This window comes from Chelonoidis abingdonii, chromosome 7 (assembly GCF_003597395.2).
Source record: "Chelonoidis abingdonii isolate Lonesome George chromosome 7, CheloAbing_2.0, whole genome shotgun sequence".
Classification (NCBI taxonomy): domain Eukaryota; kingdom Metazoa; phylum Chordata; order Testudines; family Testudinidae; genus Chelonoidis; species Chelonoidis abingdonii.
This window is the reverse complement of record NC_133775.1, coordinates 31,134,761-31,147,906: the sequence shown is the minus strand read 5'-3', so window position 1 is coordinate 31,147,906 and position 13,146 is coordinate 31,134,761. Positions and strand designations below refer to the sequence as shown.

The window sequence follows — 13,146 nt, the reverse complement described above, 5'->3', positions numbered from 1 at the left end:
GGGGCTAGAGAGCAGGACTCCCCCCAACCCTCTCCCCACCAGCAGCAGAGAGCTCTGGGGAAGGGGAGGAGGAGGAGGACCCCCTCCCCAGCACAACACTCATGCAACCCCCCCAGGCTGCTGCTCAGGAGGTCCTGCCAGGATAATCCCTGCCCTCGGTGTTGACTCTGAGTCGCCTTCTAGGCAGGGTGGGCTGCCCTGTGCCTCTGCCCCCTGCAGGCGCAGTAACCGCCTCAGCCTGCCCCCGGTGCCACTCCCTTGTAGCCAGCAGCAGAGCGCAGTGTAGAGCTGCAGGGGCAGCTGCCCAGAGTAGGCACGCAGGGGTAGCAGGCAGGGCCAGGGGAGAGACCTGGCCCAGAACATTGGTGGAGCTGGGCCCCCTGGGCCCTCAATTTTCTGGAGCCCAGGCACCACAGGCCCATACAACTCACGACCCTGCTTCTGTGGGTAACAAAGTTCAACAATTACTGACTCTCTTCCAGGTCTTCAGCTCCCTCTCTGAACTGCTCCCTTACTCAGGGCTTAAGCCACTTCCCTAGTGGCTGGTGGGGGGAACCTATAAGTAGCACCAGCCTACTGCTTCCCTTTAACTACTTGCTATGTTACCAGATGCCTTTTCTTTCTTAGCCTGGATACCTTCCTTGCTTTTCAGGCTCCAGACAGCATTGACTTGTCCCACCCTGCAGCCAGCCAGGAGCACCATCCTTGGTCTTCTAGCTGTAACCAGCAACTGATCTGCTCTGGCTACCACCTCCTTTTTATAGGAGCCTGCTGGACTATTATTGACTGCTTCCCTGTGGCCTCTCCAGATAGTCTGGAAGACCTTCCTCTACTGTTCCCTTTCCTGGGGCAGGGTGTGGTAGGACTGTGAGGCCTCAAGCAGTGCTTTGAGATCTACTGATGAAATGCATTAGAGACCTGAGAATTAATTAATTATTATTATTACAAGGGTGTGCAGGGACCATGCTTAGGAGCATTTTCTACTTCTATACAAAATATGTATCTTTCACTCCATCCTGAGCTGTCCGTGTAGCTAACCACTGCTAACTGGTGTGTGGCAGTACTGGCGGGTAGTCATCGTGTGACAGATTTTCATTACCAATCTGCTTGGAGCATCAGTTGTTCAGGCTGAGCCACAGGATCGTTTGGGGAGGAGATGACAAAACGCATCAAATGTCTAGATTTTAAAGCTTTATTGATAAAATAATGAAATAACAGCAGAGTGTGCTGGGACTGTTCCCACGTCACTCAGGGGAAGAAGGAAAGTGTTAGTGTCCCCAGGCCCTAACCCACTTCATACTCACACCCGCGCTACTCCGACTGGTCAAGTCTGGGAGTAACATCAAAAGAAAAGATGGGGAAAGGTGGATGGGAGTGCTGTCCTGGGCCCAGGGCATCCAAGAATCTGCTATGCTTTCCAAGTTGCCTCAGCTCTCAACAGAGTTTTAAGTCCTGGCCTTCTTTAGGGGTGGTTTCATCCAGGGCCCTCTGTTCCTGGTTCTCTTTGTACTAGTCCAAACAGGCTTGCTATAGTCTCTTTTCCTTTTTCAAAATATCCTGGCTCTGGAGACTGTGGGGTTTTTTTATTTGTTTGTTTGTTTTTTGTCTTGGTCTTCACTGGTCTTGTTATTTTTGCAGCTCTGTCTCACTTAGTTCTTTTTTCACAGCTGGTTGGGAGGGTTGGACATTCCTCCCTTCTGTCTTGGTGGGTAGCAGCTGGTCTTGGACTGTAGTTCTCTTATCTTTGGATTAATCTTGTTAATTGCAGTGTTGAATTAACCCATTCTCTGCTCTTTTCTCCCCCTCCTTTCTGGCCTTTTGTGACCCACAAAAAAACCCTTCAACTCTTCACTTACACACCTTTAACCCTCCCCAAAATGCTTTGCGATGCTTGCAACAGCGTTAGCAATATACACAGCAGATCTGCCTTCCTAGGGGACTCTCTAAGGGGAGGAGGCCATTGGGTTGTGACAATGGCCTCACCCATGTCCTTTGGAACATACAGCACCGCCAACACTGAGCCTAAATCAAAGCTCATTGAAGTCAGTGGATCAGGCCCACTGTTGACAACCTCTCCTCTTGCACTCAGGAAACATAAGCAGCCAAGTTATGGATGCCTCCTTTACAGATGAATTGGAGGTAATTAGGGTTGCAAACCCTCCAAGATTGTCCTGGAGTCTCTAGGAATTAAAGATTAATTAAAGATCAGGCCATTAGATGAAACCTCCAGGAGTACACCCAGCCAAAACTGGCAACCTTAAAGTGACTCATTACACAACATGGCCTGTGAGCTCCTTGGGGTAAGATTGTCACTTACAATGTGTGAGAACAATGGCCACAGTGAAGAAGTCCCAATTGCAGTTCGATCCTTAAGGCACTTGTGCAATATAAAGACGACAAAGAAAAGCAATCAGAACTGGTAGATTAAAACGTGGATCTATCTTTGACTGTTGATCAGAGCATCCTTGAAGGAGCTGTTTGGTCTTTTGGGTAAATGTTTGATTCTGGAAACATAATTGGAAGCATTTTGTACGTGTATTTTGAAGATCCGCTAGATGTCAGCATAACCAAACCATGAAACTAATAGACAACAACTCTAGGAACAGAACTAGGACTGGGATGTCTGTAGAACAATATTTATAGTTTACCATACATATGAGGACTGCTACATTTTTATATTACTCTTAAATATTTCCAGGAACAATATCACAACTGATTACTCTGATTCTGTGATACCATTCCTACTGACAACTTCTGTGGAGTAGGAATGTAAATACTTCTGAGAATGAGAGCTGGTAGTACCTTCCAGTTTGGAGGTAGGATGAACAGACAAAATGAAGTGCTACTGAGCAGGTGGAATGCAGGTAAAACTAGGGGCACTTGAGGGGGTTAATACCTGTCAATGTTGCTTTGTAGTTGTAATTTTTCTCTTTATTCCTCCCCCAAAAGGAGTCATCTTAGCTTTTCTCCAGAATGTGATGACTATTATTCCAGAGAGGGAGGAGTGGCCCTCACTCCCTCTAGGAACCATCAGACCTGCTCTTGAATCCACCAGAGAGATTGTTACAAAGTGCTATGAGGTGCTCCCTCCCTAGGTTGAGGGCATTGTCTCTTTACAGTGCTCCTAGCTTTTGCCATGTCAGGAATAAAGGACCAGCCCTAAACACAGATCTCCATATACTGATGACAGTTTGATTACCAAGGCTCCCAGGCCACTTTTTCTAACAGAAAACAGCTCAGATATATATGATTGGGCAGGTCATCAGATGAAAAATCCTCTGTTCATGGAACATTTCTCACCAGGGCTAGAGGTTAATTGAAAAATAAAAATTTAAAATACAATCCTCAAGTCCCATGGTCTGGTCTGTTTCATTGGTCTTTATGCATAACACATTGCGTAATAAACAGAAGGCTCAGAGGTGCAGATACTCTACTAATCACTTCCTTGTGTCCTACTCACCTACACCCACAAAAAGTGAAGATCATCACAAAATGCACCAGCCAGACAAAACTGGGAAATAACATTGCCTTTATGTGTAGAGGCGTAACTGTTAAATTCAATTTCTGACTTTAACTTCATGTTATTAAAAAAAAATCTGGGAAACAGAGAAATTGCACTAACCAATCAGACCCATGGTTCATCTGATCCCAGATACCTCTCTCAGACAGGGCTTGTTTTCACTGGTGATTTGCAGTTAATATGTTGGTAAAAGCTAGCATGGACATTCCCCAATAGTTTGTTTCAGGCATAGTCCAAATGTGGTAACTACCTTGAGCTGTCAGTTAATTAACTTATACAAAATTTGAGTGTAGCATAACCATGTTAGCCAATATGTCTATATTGCTAAATATACTTCAGTGGAAGCAGTAAGAATCCCCCAAATGGGCTGTGACATTGCCCAGGGCACAATCTGGATGGTTGAGTAGCTGTGTCTCCTCAACTCTCCAACTGGGGTGCCTTTTGCACTGCTTCACTGCACGAACAACTACCCTGGTCTGTTTATACACAGCCTCTAGCCTGCAAAATCACTCCCAGCTGAATTATATGAGAGCTTCTAGCCAGGCACTCCTGAACTGTATTGCAGAGTGACACCAGTAAATTCCCACTCCCAGACTTGTCCCCAGAAATGTGCATCTTGTACTGCCCAGCTCCTTCCTTCTGTACTGTACAAGTTTATAGAAAGTCCATCATTTTATAAATAGAAAATGATGTGCACAAACCCTGCTATCTCAAATTAAGACTCTCAAACACTTCAATCCAGAAACGTACACTGGTTTAGATAAAACAAGTTTATTAACTACGGAAAGATAGATTATAAGTTATTACAAATAATGAGGCAGAAAAGTCGGAATTCATTACAAAGAAATAAAAGGTAAAATGTAAACTAATACCGAACTTAAACTAAACGAATTTAACGCAAAATGTTTCTCTCTCTACATGCTTTCAGCAGTCTGGGTGGATTCCTGCAGCCAGGACCACTCCCTCAATTCAGTGATGCTTCTTTTGTCTTTCAACTCTTGTTGATGCCATGAGGGAAGAGAGGTGATTTAGGGCCTCTGTTGCTAATTTTTATATCTTTTCGTCCTCTTTGAGAATCATCTTCAACTGGGGTTCAGGTGAAGCCAGTCTGTTTACATGGGAACCCCCAGCTGTGGCATTACCAAGATATAAAGTTCTTACTCACACTCTTCTTCCTGTCAAAGAATGGCCACTTACCCCGTTGATAGTCCATTTGATTGTGTTGACACCTGGCTGAGGCTTCAGTTTCCCTTTTGTCTCAGAGGAACTGGTCTGGGCTGCTTTCCCAGACTTGGAATATCCCTTAGTAACATCATACATAGAATCTTACGACTTTAAATACAATGTTGCCACATATATTTTACCAGAACAATAATGATCAGCGACTTATGAGATTTCAGATTATATCTCACAAGGCATAGTTTGTAGAAGATTTATCATAGTTTTGTAAAAGTGGTGAAGAAAAAGGAAAACGGTGCGTCACATGGACAATTATGGAATAATAACCCATGGAAAAGTTCCTCCCTAGACCCTGTTAGTAATGAGCTGATGACCTGCAGCATGAAGGTTTATGTCCCTTATAAAATAATTTCACCTCATCTAATGTAACTATGGATATTTTCATTACCCATCCTTTCCCATTTCTGCAGTGTCACATCCACACAGCATGATGTTGCACTTTGTGCTTGCAGGATATGGGAAAGATCAGTGAAAAGCCATTTTTTTTAATAGTTTTTCCTCCTTGATGCCACATGCAGTTGCTTCTATCATATTGTGTGATAGGTGGCATTCCTGCTAATTTGGCATGTATTGTCTTCTCTTCTACTATTTTGCTTTTGTTCTTTTGTTAATAGTTTAGAGTTGGAAGGTTGCACATGTGATTGGGGATTATATCAGGAAGAAAGTGTTTTCCATATGTTCATTTGTGGATACTGTATGGCCCTGATCCTGATAGTTAAAAGGCTGCACAACTCTCCTCCCACGAGTAAAGTTGTGCATGTACGTAAGCATTTGCAGGCTCAGGGCAAGTATATATTTTTGTTTCCTACTTACTGTACATAACTGAAAGAATGTGAAAGAGATGTATAAAAATGACAGATTACAGATCTATCAATTTGTGTTATAAAATCTCACGTTCCTGACAGCTAAGCAACTGGAAAACAAAAATAGAAAGACATTGTTTTTGCTACTTTTTTAAAATAAAGCACTGAATACCTAAAGTTGCAAAAATCTTGCAAGATAGATTGTAATTTATACTTGTGTCTTACTCTACTGAGTACATGCTTTTAAAGTCAGTGTTTTGTCTATGTACATGTACTGTAACATAGCATAAAGTCACTGAAAGCAAAACAAATACACATAAATGAACATCTATTTTAAAGTTAATTCACTTAATTTTCAAAAGTATTACACAATTATTTAAGTCTTTCCTTATATATTTTAAAAATCACAAACAGAACAAATTAGGATAGATTCCTACTGAGCTTTCATCTTAAAATTAGTTCTGTTACATTCTGATCTCAGGGCCTCATCTTCTGTTTTTCTTGACTAAAATGCAAACAGTTAAACTTACAACTATTAATACAGCTGCTACACAGCCAGCTACTATTAACACTATTGCCAAAACACTAATACCTTCATTGATAGCATCATCATTAGGAGCACCATCAGGCGAGGATTCCTTTGGAGTAACAAACAGAGCTACTTGTGCTATATTAGACACTTCTGAGGTCAGGGAGGCATTATCAACTGCACGTATTGCAAAATAGATTATGGTGTCATTTTCTGTAGTGATATTTTCTGGTTTAAACTGAAATGATTCTTTGGTGCCGGCAGGGTTAGGTACCAGACTAGAGGTATTCACGGAAGTAGCATTCTCAAAAGTGTTTCTTAGGTCTAGAAAACTTTCACTCATTTTTATGATGTATCTGTCAGCTGGAAAAAGAGATGAATATAAGTAAGAGTGTGTTAGTATGCCTATTATACTATCAGTAAGTGCCAGGATAGCACAGGATTTGTATAACAGTTTTGTATCTTTATTAGATACTCCTGGGGGGAATTCTGTACCAAATAAATAAATAAATAAATAAAAATTGTGCACACAATATTTGAAAATCCTGCAAAATTCTGCATATTTTGTCAAAATAACACAATATAATCATTTCAGTTTCAATGTTTTGCGTAATTTATTTTACAGTGTCTGTCAGCAGGTATGTATATAACAATACAGACCAAACATGAAAGATTCTGGTAAATTTTTTTTACAAACAGATTCCTTACTAGACTTATTAATACAGAATTTTTTGCAATTCATTTAAATTACAATACAGAACTGTATTTCCTGCACCTGTCAGCAGCAGTGCAAAAGCTTGGGGAATCAAGGGCAATGGAGGAGTTGAGGGAGAGGAAAGGAGCCTAGAAGTGAACGTAGAAGGAGTTGGGTGGGAGAAGGTTTTTTAGGGGGGAGATTACTAGGGAGTTGGGAAGCCTCCCCCATGCAGATCCTGGCTGACCCCAAGCCTCTTCTATTCAGTCAGGCTCATCTAACCCTGTTCCCGCAGCCTCCCAGTCCCAGGGGTCTCTGCAGCTCCCTTCTCCCCTTCCCAGTGCTATCACCCCATTAGCTCCTGAGCCCCTGCCCCAGTCTGTCCCCCTCTACTAGCTATTCTGAACCCATCTCTGACCTCCCCCCGCCCAGCAGCCTTGTATGCCCCACTTTGTCCTAACCTGGATCCATGGGCAGGGTACTGTGATGAACTTCTATTCCTGGGGAAATTCTGCAGCACTGAGCACAGAATTTTGTATTTTCCTGCATAAAATACATTTTGCCTACGGTTTTCGGAGTGGTAGCCTTGTTACTCTATAGCAGTAAAAAGAACGAGGAGTACTTGTGGCACCTTAGAGACAAACAAATGTATCTGAGCATAAGCTTGTGTGGGCTAAAGCCCACTTCATCAGATGCATGCAGTGGAAAATACAGTAGGAAGATATATATACAGTGTGACAAAGTTCCTCCTCCACCTTGGTGGGTCCTGCGCTTATTGGCGGATTTGTTCACCTCAGTGATCTTCCCTTCTTGTGGAACCCACAGTCTGAGTCAGCTCCTCCTGTATCTGATCAGGAGTTGGGAGGTTTGGCGGGAACCCAGGCCCGCCCTCTACTCCGGGTTCAGCACCAGGGCCCCTGTGGATCGCAGCTGTCTATAGTGCCTCCTGTAACAGTTCAGGACAGCTACACTCCGCTGGGCTACTCCCATGGCTCTCCTCCAAATAACCTTCTTAGGTCCTCAAATCGCACAGGGACAATTCTCCTTGGGAATGCAATGCCTGTCTCGTTTCACCTCCTCCAGCAGCAATCTAGCGCGGCGTAACTCCAGCTCCTTAGCTTCTGCTCACTCCACACACCTTATCCATTCTACGCATGAATAGCTTCACTGCTTTGCCTACTAGACATGAGTCTACGTTCGCTTTTCCAATAGTCTCATGGTGGCCCCCTCTGACTTAATACTTGTCATGCACTTGAAAGATTGCAGAGTGGTGATCTAGTACTTAGAGTAATGGTCGTATTCGTCCTACCTTGTCATACTAGAAAGACTCTGTAATAAATGGCTCCTACGGTCGAGCCTTATAACCTTGGAGCAAACTGCCATATATATGTTACCTCAGAGTACTAGCATTTGCTATAAGGCACCTAAGGTGCGTACACCCAATAACCACCTAGTTTGCTAACCAGTAGCGAGGAGGTACTACAGAGAGAGTAGCCAAAAGACTGAGTCTAGCCACCGAAATACAAACGCATACAAGGAGAGAATACACGACTAACCACGAAAATGGGCTTTTAGTGAGCCTACACCAATCACATTAATATAACTCACACTCAAATCTACTGAGATGGTAAGATTATAGGCATAAAGCAAGTGGATGAGGTCAACCATTCATCTCTCTCTCAGATACTTCACTACAATCTGAGACCTTTTCTTTCTCAATATGCATTTCTGCAGAGGTGGAGGTCTAGTAAGTCTCTCACTGACAGCAATATAGGCTGCTAAATTTAAAAAGAACGTCAAAAAGGTTATTTTTTTAAATTAGAATCTACTAGCCGCTGCCCTAAACACTACAGAACAGCACCATATGTTCAGTAGGTCACTAGCCTAACGAGTGAAGCTAGGCTGTTTTTCATGCTAGAGGGTTGCCACCTCTTACGAAGGGCAACGATGGATAGTGACCAAGAACACAAGAAGCCTGCAATACAGCGCAGGCTTTTTCCTGATCACCAATCCAGTGTTCGTACTAGGCCACACCACACATTTTTGTGGCGCCCGTCGTAAATGGAGAATTGAATCTGGACTATCATAGCATAGCACATCTGATTATGATATACCAAAGAGTGTAACACTAAATGATTATCTAAGTGTGGGCAAAACTTACACTAAGAGATTCAGTGAGGTCTAGTCTGACGCGAGATCACCGTTGAGTGTGTCGCGAGCGAGAGACCACAGAGAAATGTCACACGTGATGCAAGCACCAAGAAGTAAGCCTGATGGATGTGTTGTTCTACCATTGCGAGGCGACTTGTTATAGCAGTTGTTATGATCAGGAGGAGTAGTGCAAAGTAGCCATAAACACACAGCAGAACACTAGACCACTGCTTTGGGGATTTATGGAATTGTTGGTTTGATCCTGAGGAGTTGATTGCTAAAGTTGTAGGCATATGTAAAAATTTTAATCTGAAGCTGCCTGTCGTGTGATTGATAAGTTGTACTATTTAACCTCTACTGTGCTTGTGGCTGATGTGCTGACAAACACGAAGAGTCACGTACCTTGTTACACACATACTTAAATGTGTATTATAGAGGAGATCATAGCTGTGTCTCAAAAATGGATTAAAGCCTTGGACTGTCCATCGGTGTAACTGAACTCCCTTGATTAGTGTACAGTTGCGTGAGACGGGGTTAACTGGGGAGACGTCACTGGGAGTGTTGTTTTTGAAATTAATTTTGCCTTTGTAAGCTAGTATGGCTGGTTGGTATCAAAGTTTTGCATTTCCTGCTGTAAAGTCTCAGGGTTTGGGAATATTAAATGTTTCTCAACTTACATTTTTTGAAGGATTAAGGGGGACTAAAAGGTTAATCTATATTGACCAGGTAATTTAATGGGGTTAACACTGAGGCCATGGTCTACAACTAGGAAATGTTAGAGAAAAATCTAGTGGAGGCCAGGCATAGGATGGTGAAATTTTGCAGATGGTGGAGCAGCGATTTTGTAATTGGTACTATATGAGAGTTATGTATGATTTGAATGTTCAATCCTCGCAGCTCCCTTTTTTGAATAGCAAGCAAGGGAATGACCTCTGGACTATGGATTTCGTGTTTCCCATATGCATTACAAATTGGGCTTATTCTAAGTTCTTTGTTTTAAGGTTTATAGTAAGAGACGGATGCTTGTTTGTGTTAAGTAGATTAGAGGAATGTTGAAGGCCTGGCCTCAGAGTGAATTGTTTTGGTTAGAAAAGTAGCAAGGTTTAATTTACAATGCCTTTGTTGCTCGATTACAAACTTTCCTGTTTGATTTCAAAGGTCTCATGGAAAAGACTGTTGTGTGAATCGAGCAAATAGCATGCTCAGGAAAAAGATAAGGTTTGAAGGCCAGCTGTTAACCAGATTGGTTAAGAAAGGAGGAGTGAAGACACTTATTGGAACTTATTGACGGCCAAGAACGTCAACGCAGCATCCATGATGAGGAAGGGCAATTGACGACCCTAGGTGGAGGCTGCACCACCTAAAGACAATTGAATTAATCAAGTCCAGCACAGGATAGACGCTTAGGAGGTGTTTTAGGAATGTTCATCAAAAGATATACCCAAACCAGTAAAGGACATGGCAAATCCAATTGACGTCAACAGAGAAAAAAGACTGTAAGGACAGGGTGCTTTGCCAGGGAATTGTTGTTTTGTCTCACGCCACTGATTCCAGAAGCTCGGATTGGCGACCGACAGAGCCGCTCCGCTCGTACCAATCTGACTGCCTCACGTAATGATCAGACTGCTGGAGCTGGTAACAAACATTGACTGGAGGGACTGTGTGACCATGATGTGTGTGTGTGTGTGTGACTGAAAAGCATATGCTAACTGCTGTATTCGTACAATCAATGTGGACGTGTTGTCTCCCCTAAATAAAAGTCTCACGTTACTTTGTTTAAGCATAACAATGGGAAAGCATAACTTTTCGTCTCTGCTTGGCTGGCAACTATTGTAATGTAATTTCAGATAACTGACAATACTGCATCATTCGCAGAATGGACCTAAAAGAAAATTCCAACTTACCTTGTCCTCATCCAAGTCATTCCGCAGAGCTTCCAAGACAAGTGAATTTTATCTTCTTCATACTGCGCCTCAAGGTCAGTAATTTAAGGGTGGGAACACTCAGTAATACCTCCTACGCGAACATTCTCCACTACAAAGACGCTTCTGATGCACTCTGTTTGAAACTCCTAGCTTTGTTTGAATTTCCTCAATCGCAACTTCAGAGTCTCGTGCATTCATTTTGATTTCACCTGCCCAAAAGAAAAAATTGCTCAACTATTTTGAACATTACAAAACTCTAAATCATACCACACATTTCTATTTCGCATTCCTTTCTTTTAATCCTACTTTTTTTTCTTTGGTTATTCAAACATAGGCAAAAATTATGAGGCTCAGACGAAAAACAAAGTAACTCAGATCCTGAATCTTGCACAAAAACTAAGGCAAATCCCAAAAGCAAACCCAGATTTCCAGGGCAGTTGAAAGTAGCAACTCAGTACTATTATCAGGTAGGTGATTAAGGTATTAAGCCAAGTTGTCAGTGGGAAGTGCTGTGATATAGGTAACTTCCCCCTATTCTTCCTAAGCTATGCAGGCAAGCAGCAGATTACAACCTCGATAGGCCATTTCATTACTTTTCTGGGTTAAGAGTTGGACACATTTTTATGTAGACTTTTAAAAATTCAGTATATTCTAGAGTTTCTAGAAATACGACAATTTCTGTTGTGTACACATGTACAAGAAAGAGAGGATATGAAATGCAAAAACCAAACCATCAATCCACCATAAGGTTGAGAAATCAGGCAGTCAAAAGTCAAGACATTCAAAACCTAAGTTTCTTATTCACATATTTTTTACAGTCATGTTCACAATTTGTCTGGGTCTTTTGTAATGGCAAAAGAACGAATAAGGTTTATATTTAACAAAGGAAACGGAGTAGGAATACTGCAGCTGTTGCATGTAGCCAAAGTGAACAGGAAGGTTACAAATATTAACTGTTGTGAACTTCCTGAAGGTTTTTTGATGCCTTACAGCCAAGCTTAGAAGAGCCGGTTTATCATAAGTATGCTTTCCCAAATCTGGACTTAAGTAAAATCTGTGTGCCTGCAAACTCCCTCTAAGCTTAATTATCAGCTAGATCTGATTCGCTGCCCCAGCCAAAATTCAAGGGTTTGGCCCCTCTGGTCTCCCCAAACCTTGCCCTGGGGGACGCCCAAGACCAAATCCCTTGGCATTCTTAAAAACAAGGAGAAATAAACCATTTCCCTTCCCTGCTCTTTCTTCTCCAGATTTTCCCGCCTGGTATACTAAGATTTCCCTGCTTCAATCCCTTGAAACACAAAACCGAGAGGACATATTTACCTTCCCCCTCCTTCTTTTCCCCCCTCCCAGTCCTTTCCCTGGAGAGGCAGTATCCTGACAGAGATTCCTATCCCCTTGCCATAAATAGAAAAAGAAAAGTCAATGATTTTAAAAAAAAGAAGCTTTATATAAAAACAAGAAAAAGACAAAAAAATTAATCTCGTATAAAGTGACAATAACAGGGCTATTTGCTTAAAAGAAAAATATGAAGTAAACAGCCTTATTCAAAAGAGATACAATTTAAACATTCCAGCAAACTAACCACATGTAAATACAAAAAAACAATAACAGCCTATTGTTCTACCTTTGTAACTCAACTTGAAACTGAAGATAGAAGCTACAGATGAAAGATCTCCCTCTGGCGAGAGCCAGACAAAGACACAGAGCCAAACATTCCTCCTGAGCTTGAAAAACATCCGGTTTCGCTGATTGGTCCTCTGGTCAGGTGTTTGGTCCCTTTGTAACCCTTTACAGGTAAAAAACATTAACCCAGCTATCTGTTTAATGACAAGGGGTCCTTACTTCAATAGAGCTGCCACCTCTATGTAACCTAGACTCAGATTAAATGACAAAAAGTCAGTTACTGTTTTTCCCCAAACCAAGGTTCCACTGCAGGCCAACTGTTCTCTTCAAAGTAGGTCCCCATTACACCTGTACAATCCCACCGATGCCAAGTGTTGTAATAGATGTGAGCATGGCGTTTGGCCTCAGACCGGTGACAATGCACAAACAGAAAGAATACAACTTGAATCAGAACCTAACCTGAGTCTGCAAGGCTGGGAATTAGAACAGCGCATGTTGCTGACTCAACTAGCACAATTGTTCTGGAGTGATTCGAGACACAGTTGGATTCGACATGCCATTTTACAAAGACAGCTTCAGAATAAAGCTATATTTAAATGATGAATTAATTGTATTTTTTGGATTTAATTTCCTGGGATTGAGGTCAAAATAGAAATGCAAAA

General features: G+C 42.1%; 1 protein-coding gene across 1 annotated transcript in view; it reads right to left on the bottom strand.

Moving 5' to 3' along the window:
* Nucleotides 1–6,047: 6,047 nt before the first annotated feature.
* Nucleotides 6,048–13,146, bottom strand: part of LOC116824171 (calcium-activated chloride channel regulator 1-like) — a 36,628-nt gene continuing 29,529 nt past the window's right edge. Inside the window, exon 14 of the mRNA XM_032779265.1 lies at nt 6,048–6,454. Coding sequence (XP_032635156.1) covers nt 6,048–6,454 — 407 coding nt within the window. The remainder of the gene's footprint in view (nt 6,455–13,146) is intronic.